Raw genomic sequence first — 17923 nt, forward strand, 5'->3', positions numbered from 1 at the left:
AATAATTAGTTATAAACGTTGAGCAAATGTTCCCAAAGTTTGTATTCTGATGTGAAGTTTCAACTCTGTATGAATTTTTTTTGCTCGTTTTGATGTTGTACTTTAGTATTTAGAATTAGAACGAAGAAAAAAATAATCTAGTTCAAAACTGTGATTTAAATGAAAAATTGGAAAAAAATTTGACCATTAAAAATGGAAATTTATTCAAAAACCAAAAATACTTGTAAGTTTTCCGCATGAGAAATTTTTCAGGGTGAAAAAATTGCAACAGAAGCTATAGGTGGACCTAAAAGGTTTTTTTTAAAAGCTAGAAAATCCTGTTTTACAAAGGAAATGATATTTTGACGCTAGAATGGCATTAATTTGACAAATATAAAGATATACTCGAGCTTAAATTTAATTAATACTATTTAAATCCTGACCTCTTTTGATGATTCACGGTTGCAGATGTTTTTTGTTTTTTTTTTGTAGTTCAACTGTACCTAAACAACACGCATTGCTCATCGCGAGTAGGGCTACATTAAGTGAATTAATTGAGTTACTCGACTTGTAAAATTTACTTTATCAAAATGATGCGCAATAGTAAAACTTGTAAGTTGTATGTACTCGTATTAGACGAAATCGGAAATTTCCATCAGAAATAAGTCGTGGTTTTCCCTAATGAGATGTCGAAGAAGTCGTTCGGCCAGTTTTTTTGGACGAATTTTCGTACAGAATGAGTTTGCAAGTACATATGATCAGTCGAACTTCACAAACTGGGTAGGTATTTGCACATTTGAAAACAATTTTTTATCCAGCTTGTTTATGGCTTTATGTGTTTGTATTCGTATTGTTGGTTATTTCCTTATTCTTAATCGTGTTTGGTGAGTTGAGTTGAAGTCAATGCCCTTTATACTGTTAATCGAGAACTTTTTGTTGTCGACGTTTTTTGTGAGAAGCAGAGAATTATGTACCTTACCTAGGATGGCTCTTATTTTGAAGTTTCGTGGTTTTTTTTCACTCCTAACCCTACCCCTCAACCCCCCTCCCCAGTTGTATTTTATGAAACGACAATTCTTCATCTTTTGATTTTCCCTTAAGTTAAGAGGAAATTGTACGAAGAGCCCTCCCCCTCCCTAGTAAAAAAGAATCCAAACAATTGAAAAAATCCCATTTCGCTAATTTTCTTCATTTTTGGGTCTGTGTTCTTCTGAATTATTCCATTTTCGAGAAAAAACCTGCGCCGGTCTCCACAGATATTTTGACACCTTTGTATGGTGATCTCGCCTTCCCCCATCCCCCCCCCCCCCCGCCTAAAAAATAAAGCAAATCAAACCCTGGTGAAATTTTTTTAATTTCTGATCTGACCAGAATCTTTTTAAATGAACTAATTTTTAAGAGGAAAAAGTAAGGCATCCCCCTCTTTTCCAACAATATTTTTTATTTTCATTTTTTCAACGTATGAACCAAGTTTGTTTGAGGGGCCGACAATTTTTTTTTTTTTTTGTTGAAAAACTCGAGGGATCATTTGGAAGAATTCTGGCGCAAAAATGAGAAACTTTTGAGTGAATTTGATTTTTTTTCATTTTTTGATTATTTTTCTTCTGGTTGAATGCTCCAAGTTTTCACGGTGTTCCCCCCCCCCCTCCTCTCATAAAAACCGGTAATTTGTGGAGGGGAGGGTTGGAGAATTGGTGGTAAAAAATTGCAAACAAATTTTCCACGACTATGAAAGAGCCACCCTAACTCGATTATTGATGAGCCAAAAAAGGAATTCTCATTCGAATGGGAATGCTTAAAAATTTAGTGAGTTTGTCACACGCCGTCTAGACGATTTTATTTTTTATTTTTAATCAAAATTAGGTGAGATATTTTCAAAACGAAGCATTAATTTATTTCACATCAGCTTGATCCAAAAATATTGTGAGGTTCTGCGATTTCACTTTGATTTTTTTACAAGCTTTCTTCGTTTTTCAAATGTCAAATAGAATAACCTTCATAATTTTCTTCGTTATTTTCAACTTGATGGAGAGGGAAGAGGGGGAGGGGGATGGGACTGAACTTTGAAGAAGTGTCTTATCGAAAGCGAGATTGTTGGTTGAACTTCTGGAACCAGTCTATTGGAAGAATTTTAATAAGAGTAGAGTAGAGTAGATGTAAGAGGAACTTCTGCAATGAAAGCTCAACTTTTTATGAAAAATACAAAAGTTGAAAAGGTTCTATTTGAATTTTGAAAGTTTGAAAACGATTACCGCGAAAATTTTGTGAGTTATTCAATTTTCTAATTTTCAAAGCAGGATCTCAACACTCTCATGACTTCAAATTTCAGCACCTCAAATTGATTTTCAGCAATCCAAAAATTAACAATTTTTCAAGAAATAGGTGTATTTTTTTGTTTGAAACTTATCTACCAATTTTCCAGTAAAAATACGAAAATCAGGTTTGAATCTAATATCGACTCTCTTTTCTAACGGAATCGCACCATTTTCAATTATCGTGGAGTCTTTGGTGCGATTTTCAAATTTTCCAGAATTTTTGAATTTCTCCAGAAGATGCGAAAATTGACTCAGGTAGCTAATAATCAAAGTTTGGCCCATCTTCGACCCAATTAACGAGTTTTTTTTCAACTGCAATTTTGGATTAAAAATACTCGAATTGTACTCCCTGGAAATCGCTCCTTATTGTGGACATCTCTTTGAACAGGTTGAAAATGAGCCAAAACCGATTTAATCCAAGATTGCACTGGAGGTTTCAGAATGGCTGGAAATGGTGAGATTCGGTCTGAAGTAGTCGATATCAACGTCAGAACTCATTAACAAAAAAAACAACATTAATTTTCAAAAATCATCGTCGATTTTTTGGATTTTGAAAAATTTGCCAAAAGCCAAAAAAATCAATTTAGGTCGCTGAAATTTTGGTTATATATTGGGTCTTCAGATCATGCCCTTTCAGGGTGTCTGACAGTCCTGCAAATCCTACTAATCCTAGTTTTGTACTGCTTTTGGTTGATGTATTCTGCTTTTTTGAAATAAGACTTTGAATTTTCAATTTATCTCCCTCTAAATTCGTTGTATTTCCCTCCTGACTGATGGGAAAATTTCATGTAAAAATAGATTTCAGGTAACAGAAGGAAAAATACAAAAATTCGCTTCTCTTCTTTTATTAATTCGCCTTTTTTTTCAAAACAATTCCGTTAAAAAAAGTACCACCTACTTATGATGAGAATTTCATGTAAAGAGCTTGAATTAAGTTGAAAAATTTGAAAAACAAAAAATTAAGATGGCAAAAATATTGATAACTCTCTCCCTCACACCCCCCCCCCCTCACCTCAAAAAATATTTAAATACCCCATATCAATCGCCGAAAAAGTGAAAATTTTTGGTGTAAAATTTTGACTCTTCCCTTCCTCCTGTTCCGAATGAAAAATTGAAATGATAAAGATATTGTGAGCCCCCCCCCCCAGTCTCGATAAAATCTTTGAAATTTTCAAAAACTTTTCTTAAAAAAACGAAAAATTGAGTGTAAAATGTTGGAACCCCCCCCCCCCCCCTTACGTAAAGAAGTTGATAAAATGTTTGAAAAATGCCCTGCCAAGAATCCTGCGAGAATTCAATTTTTTCATTTTGAAATTTTGCCCTCCTGTAAAGAAGTTGGTAAAATGTTTGAAAAATGCCCTGCCAAGAGTCCTGCAAAAATCCTGCTTTTTCATTTTGAAATTTTGTCAAGCACCTAGTAGGGCAAAAATCTCATCCTCGTTCAAATGTACGGGTCTTCATGGCCTTTTAAGGCCCCTCTCCTAGTTTGATTTTTTTTTTTTTTTTGAGATAAGACGTCTGGATGTTCTCTGAGCTTTTCTCTCCCCTCCCCCTCCCTTCTCATCGCTAATTTTGGTTGAGAGTTTTTTGCGACGAGTTAAGCACGAGGGGAACGATGTGTCGGAAATTGAAACCTGATTTATGTTACCTAATGTGTTTTATTGTTCGCACCCTAACATTATTTTCGAGAGGTCCCCCCCTTCAACAATACCCTCACACCTTTCGATGGATTTTATCGTCCTTTTTTGGGGGCTTTCTCGAGTAAATTACTCAATTTCCAGTTAATTTTTGTTTAAAATGTTTTTTTAAGCAGCATCGGCATGACATACATGACTCCAGATCAAGTTTGAAAGTGGAATATAGGTAATTGCAACTCGTATTGCGGATTGAAACGGATGTGAAATCGGCAATAGATTTGAAAAATTTATAATTTCAATTTTCAATATTTTTATTTGGTGTAAGTATTAAAAAATGAAAAAATTCAAAACAATTAGATTAGAGTGATTTCAACTAGTAATATTCCATTTTTCTTAACATTATCTACGTACACGTAGGTAGGTAGAGGTACTAAGTACATAAATAAATATAAATTGACAAAAAACTTTCAAAAAACCTTACCATCTATCATATTCGAAGCATCGCAGAAAGATTCCATTCGCGTAAAAATACCTCCTTTATTTACAAACTGATTACGAACACTCGGCGTTAAATTTACACAATTTTTTTTATCGTAGGCTATATCTTAGCGTAAAAGTTTCGAAAAATTCTACTCTCAGTAATCGCACATAAATACCGATTTATTAATAGTAAAAAATATGATTTAGAAAATAATACCAATATTGAGAAATACTAAATCAGAAACAGAAATACGAACAATATACGAGTAATTCGAAAAAACAATTTCGCGAACGATCACGCCGTTTCGAAAACACCGCACAGCACAGCTGTTTTCTTTCTGTGTACTCGTGTATTTCTTTCTTCGATACACAAAGCAAAGCTACACTACGAAGTACATACGAGTACTAGTACTACGAAGACGACGATGACGAGGAGAACAGCAACAAAAAACTACAGGTTCCGACGGGGTAAATAGGTGTAACTGTAATGGTCGGGAGATATACTCGCGGTTATAATAATAATAGCGTTTTGGCGTTATCACAATATAGATATACGTGGGGTACTCGTATACTATGCTATTATTCTCTATCTCTATCGTATACATGTGTGTAGAAAGAAACCTAAACCTATACCTAACCTATACACAGATAGAGAGAGAGAGAGATCACTAAAGACTAAAGAGCTGAATGCTGAAAAGAGAAAGAGAACAGAAGCAGTGCGTATAGCTGGTCCAGTCTAGGAGCCTGTGGACTTACAATTTATATGCACACTGTTGTAGTAGAGACGACGATCTCTGGTGACGTTGACGCTGTCGCCGGACCCCTTCTCCGAATACGCACACCTATGTACATATGTTAACGTGTGTAGATGAAAATTAATCGTACTGTACATTTTTTTTTTTTTAATATACTGGTCTTATGGTTAGTCATCGCAGTGTACTGGTACACAACGATACAAGGCTGTTGAACTATTAACACGCTTTGTGTTCGTCGATTCGAGCACAAACAACCGAAGAAATCTGTGGCACTTATGACTATACCTATAGTACGAGTTTCTTGATTCGGGAGACGGAAGACTGGAATATAATTTTATGAAAATATCGAATGTATTGTTATCTTTCCATGGGCAACTGGGTGTAGTATAGGTTGTATAACTGAAGAGGAAAAGTCGTCGAGGTTTTTTAATTGGACGTCACGTGGTCGAAATGTACGTGCTATTGTGGAAAAATGACCGTGAAAAGGCACGATGAGCTGGGCTACTCTTCTCCTCTAACTGATCATCGTTGTAGGTATGGAATTAAGGAATGCTTCGAACATCTCGTCGGAGCTGTAATAAAATAATAAGCCAACGATTAACAGTACGTAATACGTAATTGCGTTATTTTTAGACGACGATTTGACTGACTGAGAAATCATCGTACGTAGCTCTTCCCTTCCCTTCCCTTCCCTAAACGCTATTCACTCACTTTTCAATTCCATGTGATGTCGTTTGTTAATATCTTTGTATGGTCGTGATACACGTAGAGGCGTGCTGGAGGAAGGGGGGGGGTCTGATCTTGCTAGACAGAAAAATTTGGGCGAAAAGTTGGGAATTTTGGGGGGGGGGAATTAAGCGAATTGGAAATTGTTATGAAAGTTGGAAACGTTGCAGGCGCGGACTGGGTTGGTTGGAGACCCCTGGCGAATGAATTGATTGAGGCCCTCAAAATTACCTCCACCCTCCCCCCGGCGAATTTTTCTCCTCGGTCATTCCATGTCCGATTCGACCAAAAAAAAATGCGATTTTGAAAGTCATGTCTTTCGAATTCGTTCAATGTTTTTTTACAAAATTTTTGCACGTAGATGCACGGGAAATCCCAGTGGCTGGTAATACTTGAGATAGTGTAGCTTATATCAAGATGTTAATTGCCATTTTTGCCCCAAAGTGCCCCGGCGACCTCCACAGCCGATTATAGTGAAAAATCTTAGTGAATTTCGTTAAAATGTTACAAATTTTCTCTTACCGGGACTTGAACGGCTTCCCAACAGAAAATTCTTCATCCCCACCCTTCACCCCTTCTAACCCTTAGAAAACGTACATTTCGACATATCACACATCATTATAGTCAAACTTTGAAATTTTTCACCGTTTTTACCCCCTTCACCCCCCCCCCCCACCATTCACCCATACGAAAAAAATATTGTCAGATTCGTGATCTACACTCTCAAAAACATACATTTAGACATATCACACTTCATTATTTTCAAATTTTGAATTTTTCACCCCCTTCATCCCCCACTATTCACCCCTACGAAAAAAATATTGTCAAATTCGCGATGTACAACCTCGAAAACATACATTTTGACATATCACACATCATTATAGTCAAATTTTGAATTTTTCACCGTTTTTACCCCTTCACCCCCCCCCAACCATTCAACCCTACAAAAAAAATATTGCCAGATTCGTGATCTACTCCCTTAAAAACATACATTTCGACATATTACACATCAATATTGTCAAATTTTGACGTTTCCACCTTCCTCCCCTCATCCCCACACACCCCACCCCTACAAAAAAAATATCGTCAAATTAGTATTCTGCGACCCCAAAAACATAAGGGAGGTTATCACTGTACCATTGTTTTAGGATTTTGTTGGGGGGAAATACCAACTTAACCACTGAGTGGTGCCACTCCCTGCGTTATCCACTCCTGGGGGCACCACTAACTTGGCTATACTACGTCAGTCCCAACCAAGTACCATATAATACCCCAATAAGAAACAATCCAGTTGCTTATTACGTTTATTATATAATGCACAATGGTCACCTGGTCATACAGGTGACACGATACAATACGATGGTATTCTTCTGCTGAGCGTTGTACTTACGACGGTAAGCGGCCAGCGTTAAAGCCTTGCTACGTCAATGAGATAAATACAACTGCACAGAGGCAGGAGCTTTCGGCAGGGTCTACCTCTGGATGGAACGAATCCACCAGAGGGCGCTAGTCTAGCTAGCTTACCCCCAGCCTGGGCATAATTCCCTACCAGGTAGGTAACTAGGAGTCCCTAGTCCCCACTACAATTCATTGTAAGTTTTTGAATTACAGGCGTTTTGAGGGTGCTCACAGCCCACTGTGTGACGTCAGATTTTTGATTGGACCTTATCCACGTCCCCCAGCACCTCCCCAAAGGAGGTAAAAGTCAAAAAAAATGGTTTCATTCGTGTGACACATGAAATAGTATGTTTTCGATATCACTGAACACGAATATAACGTTAGTTTTTCAAATTGATCTCACCCATGGCCTTCAGAACCTCCTTAAATAGGAAAAAGTCCAACAAATAGGTAATGATTTACATATGTGGGGTCTAATCAAAAACGAGTCACACGAATGAAACCATTTTTTAACTCTAACCCCTTTTGGGGAGGTGCTGGAGGACGTGGATGAGGTCCAATAAAAAATCTGATGTCATAATCTTGTTCAGCGTCACCAAAAACATACTATTTCATGTGTCGCACGAACAAAACGCTTTTTTGAACTTTTACCCCGTTTGGGGAGGTGCTGGGGGCCGTGGATGGAGTTCAATCAAAAATCTGACGTCATATTCTTGTTCAGCGTCACCAAAAACATACAATTCGGTATATCACATGCCCCAGATTTTTTTTCGAAAGTTTTGCCCAAATTTGGAGGAGGTGCTCCCCCTACATTAGGAGATCCCATCTCAAAAATTGAAACCTTCGAAAAAACATCACGAGGTACATCTATGGACATTTTTTCAGAATTTTAAATGGCAGCTCTTACATACAGCGCCATTTTGAAATTTGAACTTTTAATTTGAAAGTTCAACTTTCAACTTTTGAAAATTTAAAAATTCTCAAAAAGTTCACAATGCAATGCCCTTTCGAACTGTGAAGTCATTTTTGATCAACGTATCATAGATTTGGAGCAATGTGCTGCTGAAGTTGAGTACCTCGAGACATTGTGAAAATAATTGAAGCCACCCCTCACCCACCTACCCCCTAAGAGAGAGCTGGGACCAAAATGATTGCGGGTTTTTCACTTACTGGGTGGGTTGACATTGTAAAAAAAAATTGAGCGAAATCGAAAGACATGACTCAAAAACTTTGGTCGAATTGAGGTAGGGTGGAATGACCCTCTAGACTGTTTCTTTCTCAGGTTCGGATACTCGAATGCGAGTATGTTCAATTGATTTTTTAAATTTTACATCAAGTAAGTTGGGTTCATTAAAAAAATTGTTATTTTCATTTTTGAAATTATGGAAGTTTCAAACTTGGATTTTTTAAAGATTAGGGATAAGAATTGCCTCGCCCCAGCGAAGCAAGGGGAAAAGGTTTCAAAAATTTGGGTTTCGAGAGGTAAAAACAATGTTTGAAAAAATTTGTTCGTTTCTTTTGATCGAAAATTTTATAGAATTTGAATAATGAGTTTGACCCGAGTGAAGCGAGGGCAGAGCTCGTACTCAATTCCCCCCCCCCAAAAAATGTAATTTTGTAACCGAAAAAAATTCGAAAAAGTAGCCAAAAATTAAGCAGTTGAAAAGTACATAATAGGTAGTCAAAAAAGTGACAAAATGCGAGCAAACCATTTCAATACAGAACCCCCCCTCCAAAAAAAAAAACAGAATAGGTATTACGAATTGAAAATAATTATGTATATTATTTTAATTTTGAAAAAGTGACCATTTGGAAGCTTTTTGATGAAAAATCGAGACTTTTTGGCAATTTTTTGGCAGCAAGGTAAGGATTTTGGCTACGAGTATTTTTGACGAAAAAGGTAGTTCTTGGAAAAATAAAACGAGACCGACTATTTTAACAAAAGGACTGGTTTTTTGACAGCTTCTGGCGAAGAAGTGAAATATAAAATCCAAAATATTCTAAAAGAGTGGCCATTTTTAGAAATTTAAAAAGGGAGGATTTATTTTCAATTTTTGGCAAACAGCAGGATTTTGACAATAATTTTAGCAAAAAGAAGAACTTTAGAGCAAAAATTTGATAATTTTAGTAAAAATCAGTAATTAAAAATAAAAAATTACGTAAGTCTTTTCGCAATTTTTTTTTTTTTTTTGAAAAGTAAGATTTTTCATTTAGCAACTTATGGCAATTTTACGTAAAAATCCGAAGCTTTTCAACTGCAAAAAAGCTAGAATTTTCAGTAATAGGGGATAATTTTGGACAATTTTTGGGAAAAAATAAAACTTTTTAGAATTTTTTTGCAAAAAACCGACGTTTTGACAATGTTAAGCCAAAACCAAGACTGATTTTTAGGGAAAAGCACGAATTTTTGGCAATTATTGGCCAAGAAAATGATAATTTTTTCGCTATCTTTGTTGAAAATGAGAGAAATTTTTTGGTCATTGATATTTTATTTTTTTTAAGCAAAAAATTGGGATTTTTAGGTAATTTTTTGGAAGGAGAATGGATATTTCTTGAATTTTTATGCGAAAAAGTGACAATTTTCGGCAAGAAACGAGGCTTTTTGGAAATTTTGACAAAAGGTGAGATTTCTTAGCTACTCGTATATTTGTCAGAAAGGTAGAACTTTGACTATAAACATGAAAAAATTGCGAATTTTTGATTGAGGATTTCAGTGTCAACCTTGCAATAAAACAATTCAAATTTTTTGTCAAGTACATTTATATAAAAGTATAGATATTGTTTTTGAACATTTAAAATTATTCAACATTTTTTTTTCCAATTCATGCTTCCAAAATTTGTTCAAACCACATCTGGCTAATTAACATGAAAAATGCTTTAGATTGGAGGGGGGTGGTCTGAGATGAAAAATTTGGGAAAATTTCAGTTTCAACCCCTCTCTCCCTCTCTTCCTTCGTCACGCCTCTGGTGATACGATAATTGCATCGAGAATGAGAAGACTTAACAAATTGAAATATTTGTAAAAAGAACTACCTACTTTTGGTTTCAGGGTCAATTTTTTTTTGGCAAATTCACGCGTGTCGATGAGTCGACTGATGCTATTAACGAAATAAATAATCGCATGTTTTGGGGAATGTTGTGAAGTACGACTGAGGTTATTATAATTGAGGTAAATAGATTGATTGGTAGGTCTAGGTAACTACATACATAGAGATACTCACCGTCCACTGGTCGCCAGAGAGATTATATTTATGAAAAACCTGGAGCAACGATCCGGAACACGCATACGATAGTGGAACAGGAATCCGACTACGAACATGAATGTTACTTCGCTAGTGGAAAATTCTCCAAAGTATCGGTTCACGTTGAAATATTTCCAGCTTATCTGAAAATAATAATATTTGTTCACTTTTTACGTGATTGGGTTCAAAATATCTGGGAGAATGATTTTGGAAGTGATGTGTCCCAAATGGTATTTTCCCCTATATCAGTCGGCAAATTTTCAGTCGAACTCCCTCCTTTTCTCAAAAAACCTCTATATAGTCATGTCCCTAGAAATGGGACCAAATTATATTTTCCCTGGGCCCTCATTGGCTCTCGACGGCCTTGCCCTTTTTTCACCAACCCGAGTCAAACATGAAGTCTGGTCCTTTGATTTCGTTCGGTGCCTACAATTTGTCATTTTCAGATGTTAGTATTTTGATCAGGTTCATAGTTATGAGGAGGAGGGGGGAGGGTAAAATTGAGAAATGATTGGAAAGTTCTTTCCCACACATTCCCAAATTATAAAATAACTTACGACAGTGAATTTTTCCCTAAAAATGGCTTGGTAATTTAAAAATTTTGATTGCCTGTATTTCATACGTCGTGCATTACCTATCTGAAGAGAAAGAAATTGAGGGGAAACAAATTGATAAAACTGTCACGTTCGCATTGTCTGCTGATGGACGTGCCCTCCATGGCGTTGACTTTATTCGGTATTATTATAATGGGCTGGATTTATCTGGCAAAAATATTGGCTTGCCTATTTAATTTAATCGTATACCTACTTGTATGTAGTTAAATTCGCGTGTGTATTTTAATACATATTTTGGTCAACTTACATGAATCAAATTAGTGAACGCCGTTAGAGCCAAGGATAAATTCGGATGAATGTAGTACGATAAACCTGATACAAAACCCGAAACTAGGGCATTGGTGGCATCGTCTTTACCAGACAAACGACACTGCAAACAGTTGGTAACCTGTTGGAATAGGTACAAAAACCTAGAATCAGCACGAGTAATAATTTATCAACTACTTGAGAGTAGGTATTATTCGATTGCTTACTTTGTACAAGAATACGTATAGACTAGCAAATGCGGCTAATTTCAGAGTGGATTTTTTGAATATGAATTTAATTATCGTCCTGGGATTACGAATCATGGTTCGGAAATTTGATACGGTGATTCTGAGCACTTCCAAAATCGTACCAAACCAAAAGTAGTTGGAGGTTTCCTGCAACCAATGAGTATTATTTTTCACTACAGGTAAGTATGCAGTGTGGAGACGAGTTCGATTCAAAAAAAAAGGAAAAAAGAGAGTAGAACCTTGAGGATGCTTCTAAAACACGAATTCAAATGATTACAAGGATGATAGCTTATCGATTTGCGTCTATCTTCGGTCGTCTTCTTCGCAGATATCTCCGCAGAAGGTGAATAAAACCTGTAGAATGAATTTGCCCTTGGTCATTACCCTGCTGATTGATAAGTTGCCTATACATAGTTTACTAGGTACATAGCTTTAACTGTTCTGTTACTTACCATATCTCTGGTAGAATTTTATCAGCTTTGTTGGTCTTCCATAGTTTCATTAAGTATAGGAAAGCTCCGTTGACCACCATGAAGAAAAACGTTTGGGTTTTCAAGTAGCATTGGCGACCGGCATTCAAAGGCGTGTAACAGGTTAAAAATGTTTCTAAAGCCTGAAATAAAATTATCGAGATTGAGTAGGTGTATTTTTACGATAATTAGCGAGCTGACTCGATGCGTATGTGGACTTCGAATCGTAAAATTACTTACGCCACTGCTGAAAGCTGAAATTACGTAGTGTCTTTTGGCCTTCTGCATCAGAAATATGGCTGCTCCGGAGAAAAATCCGGGCACAGACATGCATATTTGGTAAACGTATCCGCCACACAGCTTTCTGAAAGGTTTCAAATTCAAAAATATTGTGTAGACTGGCTCAAATTGAGGTTGGCATGTTTTATGAACGAAACTACAGAAGTTGACCAATTTTATAATAAGTTGAAGCAATGCTTTTGATGTATTGTGCAATTTTTGCGTTTTTTTCTCGAGTTTTTAGGCAATTTTCAAAAATTATTAAGTATGAGTTATAAATTAAGTTTTTTCAAATTTTGGAGTAATTTTCATCCAGGTTTGGTGAGGTTTAATCGTGTTTTCCCATTTTTTCAACAATTTTGAGGAATTTAGTCTTTTTCCATAATTTAAAAAGCTTTTACCCCAGTTTAATGCATTTTTATCATTGTTATTTTTAATGCAAATTTGGACCTCTTTCATTAGGAGAATATAGGATATTATGTTTCAATAATTTTAGTCATTTTTTTGACAATTTCTTCTATCTTTGGCAGCTTTTTCAATTTTTGGCAATTTTATTAATTTTTTGACATTTATTTCAACTTTTTCAACTTTTGACAATTTTTTTAATTTGTTGACAATTTCTTCAACTTTGACAATTTCTTCAATTTTTGGCAGCTTTTTCAATTTTTGGCAGTTTTATCAATTTTTGGCAATTTTAGATAATTTTTTGACATTTTTTTCAACTTTTTCAACTTTTGACAATTTTGTTAATTTGTTGACAATTTCTTCAATTTTTGGCAGCTCTTTCAATTTTTGGCAGTTTTTTCAACTTTTGGCAATTTTATTAATCTTTTGACATTTTTTTTCAACTTTTTCAACTTTTGACAATTTGTTTAATTAGTTAACAATTTCTTCAACTTTGGCAGTTTTTTTAGTTTTTGGCATTTTTTTTCAGTTTTTGGCAGTTTTTGGCAGTTTTTCCAGTTTTTGGTACTTTTTTTCAATTTTTGGCAGTTTTTTCACTTTTTGGTATTTTTGTTAGTTTTTGGCAGTTTTTTTAGTTTTTGGCAATTTTATCAATTTTGACATTTTTTAAAAAAATTTTCAACTTTTGACATTTTTTCAATTTTATGACAACTTTTTTGACAATTTCTTCAATTTTTGACATTTTTAAGTGTTTTAATAAATCTAGAAGCGAAGGAAGTAACTTTTGATCCCATTTATCGCAATTTCCTCATTTTTTTTCATAGTTTGCTCATTCTTGTTATTTTCATTTTTTTGACACTTTTTGAGATATTCGTACGCATTTTGTGCCATTTTTGTTGTATTTCAGATACTTTTTTTTTTATTTTCAGCTAGTTGCATGGTCGACTTTTTGCTAATTTTGCAAAAATTTTATTCTGATTTGATAAAATTTCATTTTTTATTTTATTTTTTAATACTTTTTGTGGCATTTAATCCTTTTTTTAAAAATATTTTTCGATATTATTTGTTGTTTGTAAAATTTTTGTGGTATTTCTTCAGTTTTGATGTGATTTTAAATCTAATTTAATGGAATTTTTTTATTTTTTTTAAATATTTGGTCAGTTCTTGTGAATTTTACATTGATTTTTTGGTAATTTTAAAACACTTTATCAACAGTTTGTGCAATTTTTATGATATTTTCCTCAGTATTGATTAAATTTTCAACGAAATTCAAGCAATTTTTCAACTTTTTTGTGGTGTTTTATTAGTTCTTAAAATACTATTGGCTAATTTTAGAGTGATTTTTGTCCTTTTCAATCAATTCTCGCGTTTTTCCCAATTTTTAAATTGTTTTTTTTTGGCATTCTTTTATGCTGATTTTTTTGCAACTTTTAGCAGTTTTTTTTTCAAAAATAATAGTTGTAGCCACTTTTTTTTGCTACTAAATTGTTTTGAAGTTGTTTTCACTCAAACCAAAATTTTTCGCCTTTTTCGATTTTTTCGCAGATTTTGATATTTTTTGGCAATGTTTTAAATGTTTTACGCAATTGTTGTATCATTTTGTCAGTTTTGATGTAATTTTCCACGAAATTCAACTTATTTCCGTCATATTTTTCAATTTTTCAATGAATAATTTTTTTCAATTTTTTAGACAGTTTTCTCATCATTTTGTGCGATTTTTGTTGTGTTTCATCAATTTTACGTAATTTTCAATGATTTTAACGATGTTGGTAAACTTTTTGTTGATTTTGAATCGTTTTTTGTGGGTATTTCTTCGCGACTTTTCCAACGTTTTGAGCCATGATCAGTTTTTTGACATGGTTTTCAGCTAAATTATTTTTTTGTTCAATTTTTCAATTATTTTTATGGTACGAGTATTTCATCAATTTTACGTGATTTTCAACCATGTTGATGAAGTTGTGGTCTACTTTTTACAAGGCTTAAAGCAGTTTTCAGCCAAAAAAAATTTTTAAATTTTTGGCATTTCACATTTTTTTTTGGTAAGTAGTTTTTACTGGGTTTTTAACATGTCTTGACGATTTCTTCACGGTTTGTCTAATTTTTATAATATTTCATCTGTTTTGAAGTCATTTTCATTCTTTTTCTTCTTGAAAAATAATTTTTGTTGTTTTTACCAATTTTTCGATAATTTTAGGCAATTTTGTTGATATTTCGTGGACATTTTTTCCATATAATCTCAAAGTCATAAAAATATCTTTTTACTCTATTTTTGTCATTTTCATCGGTTTTGTTAATTTTAGGAGTTTTTTTTTGCAATATTTCGAGCAACGTTGACAATTTTTCAAATAATTTCGATAATGTTGTATGAAGTTTTACTTAATCTCCACTGACTACACTGATAAGTGTGATGAAGGGGGGCGAGAAGGAGGGATCGTGAAAGCAATTTACTCGACCTTGAATTGCTCAAAAAATTGAACGAATTGAACAATTTTTCCTCTAGGAAATGTGTTTGTTGGTAGAATAGAGGTGGGGAAGAAGAGTGATGGCTTTAATGACATACTGTGTAGGTTCTTTTTTCATAAATGACTTGTAAGGTAGGTACTTACATTTGTAAGCAGCTGATACCAACGAATATTAATCCGATACCTGGTCCCAACAGCGTCATTCTGATGGCCGATTCTGCGACATATTTGACGTGTTGTTTGGTGAGATTTTTACCTTTGCTGAGTAACTGTAACTGCGAAATAGTACAGACGAGAGAAATTGACAGTGTGGCGAAATACGTCGATTAAGTAATTAAAATATGCCAAAGGTTTACCAACAGTGTGTAAAGCTAAGGAAAATTTACCGGAGCCTTTGATCGCCGACAGGACCATTTCAACTATTCCTTGGGTGCAAGTGGGACTCCAAGGATGGATAAATTCTCGACACGGTTTCCCCTCGGTCGTTATGTTGAAGATTTCCGGCGTTATGGTTCTCATTTCGGGGTTTTCTCAAAAATCACAGTGTAGGTACGATAAAAAACTATCACGAAATATTCAGTCGAGAACACTTTGCCACTAGGTTTTTACACTTTTAATGTACCTATACGGACGAATAATAATTCACGTATTGAAATCAACAGTGTGTAAGTATTCGATGCTCGAACAATAATAAGTACGGTTGATAGGAATTATGCTAATGAATGAAATACCTAATTTATACGAATTTACGATTCGTTCAGCGAATTGACTGTTTGAGTGAATTACATCGTTTGTCAAGGTGCTTCGTCGTGTAAAATTTACTAGCTTATGGTGCAAAATGAAACGAAAAAAAAAAAGGTGACAATACATAATTTTTGTATATATCTTATTCTTGTATTATGACCCCCCCCCCGCTCTCTATTGGAATGCCATTTCGTGAGGTATTTGTGCTGAGTGAGCTAAGCTAATGATAATAATAGCCACTAGGCTCCTGGTACAATGTACGTGTAATGTACCCGTCACTTGAGATTTACTAATGTTGATATTATTAGGATATTAATGACTGTAAAACCGAGCGAAAATGTTTTTCTAATTACAATAAATTTACTGTGTTATCCGTATAGAGGTACCAGTACATGTATTTCTCATTAATTATTCTTCCTTCGATATCCGCCAGCGCCAGTCTTTTACTTATTTTTAGGCTCGTTTGAAAAAGTTCGTCTCAAATACATATTTCCATTTCCACCAATAAGTGAAATTTTGTTTATAAAAAGTCTGGTAGGTATAATTTGCTGATTACGTTGTCTATGACTCAGACAAATTTTAATTACACGAACAAGTAATTTTTTTAGCCTTGTAATATTTTTTTACAAATGTTTTGGTTTAGCCTAAGTACCTACCTGTTAATCCGGGATATGACAATAGGAATAAATGTACCCCCCCCCCTCCGATCCTCTGAGACGACTTTTTTCTGATAGGGGGCATCCTACGGAACATTTTAAAGCAAACTTGCCCAAAAAAGTTGGCCCTACTAACAAAATAGCGGCCATTCACCAGCCAAAATAAATTTCAAGTGAAAAAGTGCATTTTTTGATTTTTGGTGAATTTTTGAAAATCAAATTGATACTGAGAAAAAAATCAAAATTTTACCAAATTGGCCTAGAATACTGAAATTTGGGATATACCCTATTTTCGACCTGCCAAATCGGTTGGAAACGGTTTCAAAACGTTTTGAGCAGTTCTGGAGTCTCCAGGAAATTTTTGAAACTTGAAATTTCTACTTACATGAAGGAAGTTGGAAAGCCAAAATTCATTCATGTATACTTGTAATTTCAATACGCTATTAATTCGACTGCAGGTAGATTTAAAGTCATTTTGGAGCCTCTAGCGACTTTTTGGAAATTCCTGGAGTCTCCAGCAGATTTTTCAATGCTCGAAATTTCCATAAAATTTTACCAAACTAGTTGGAAATTCAAAATTCACCCTGCATTCCTATTTCAATAAGCTATCAAGTCGACTGCAGGTGGGTTTAAGTTATTTTGGAGCCTCCAGTGACTTTTTGAAAATTCTTGGAGCCTCCAGCAGATTTTTGAAACTTGATATTTCCACAAATTTTCATCAAACGGAGTTGGAAAGCTTAAATTCACTCTGCAAACTAATTTCAACAGTCAAAATTTCAAGTGCTAAAGTGTATTTTTTGATATTTGGTGAATTTTTGAAAACCAACTTCAGGCCTAAAATTGAGAAAAAAATCAAAATTTTTCCAAATTGACCTAGAAATTTTAAAATTTGAGATATGCTCTATTTTCGATCTGCCAAATCGATTGGAAACGGTTTCAAGCCGTTTTAAGCAGCTCTGGAGCCTCCAGCAGATTTTTGAAACTGGAAATTTCCACAAAATTTTACCAAATTAAGTTGTACATCCAAAATTCACTCTGCACTCCAACCTAAACACGCCATTAGGTCGATTTCAGGTAGATTTTAAGTCGTTTTGGAGCCTCCAGCGACTTTTTGGAGATTCTTGGTACCTCCAGTAAATTTTTGAAACTTAAAATTTCTACAAAAGCTCATTAAAATGGAGTTGGAAAGGCGAAAAAATGGATTGAAACTTCCTGCAATCCACCTCTGAATTAATGTCTCAAAAATAGGGTGTAAACTGAATTTCAT

At 34.6% G+C, this 17923-nt stretch overlaps 2 protein-coding genes across 3 annotated transcripts in view; both read right to left on the reverse strand.

The window, feature by feature from the left end:
- CDase (neutral ceramidase) overlaps positions 1–4548 on the reverse strand; it is a 27028-nt gene extending 22480 nt beyond the window's left edge. For both annotated transcript variants that reach the window (XM_065369565.1, XM_065369566.1), the window contains exon 1: positions 4413–4548. The gene's annotated coding sequence lies outside the window, so the exon portion shown is untranslated. The remainder of the gene's footprint in view (positions 1–4412) is intronic.
- On the reverse strand, positions 1448–16062 carry LOC135849239 (transmembrane protein 135 homolog). Its single transcript, XM_065369567.1, has 9 exons — positions 15617–16062; positions 15401–15531; positions 12351–12474; positions 12093–12253; positions 11880–11994; positions 11620–11787; positions 11394–11534; positions 10512–10675; positions 1448–5738 (listed from the first exon to the last, which is right to left on the reverse strand). Exons 1-9 carry the CDS (start codon positions 15773–15775, stop codon positions 5681–5683), a joined length of 1221 nt encoding a protein of 406 aa, XP_065225639.1. The 5' UTR covers positions 15776–16062; the 3' UTR covers positions 1448–5680.
- Positions 16063–17923: the final 1861 nt, after the last annotated feature.

The sequence above is a fragment of the Planococcus citri genome, chromosome 5, assembly GCF_950023065.1.
Source record: "Planococcus citri chromosome 5, ihPlaCitr1.1, whole genome shotgun sequence".
Taxonomy (NCBI): Eukaryota; Metazoa; Arthropoda; class Insecta; order Hemiptera; family Pseudococcidae; genus Planococcus; species Planococcus citri.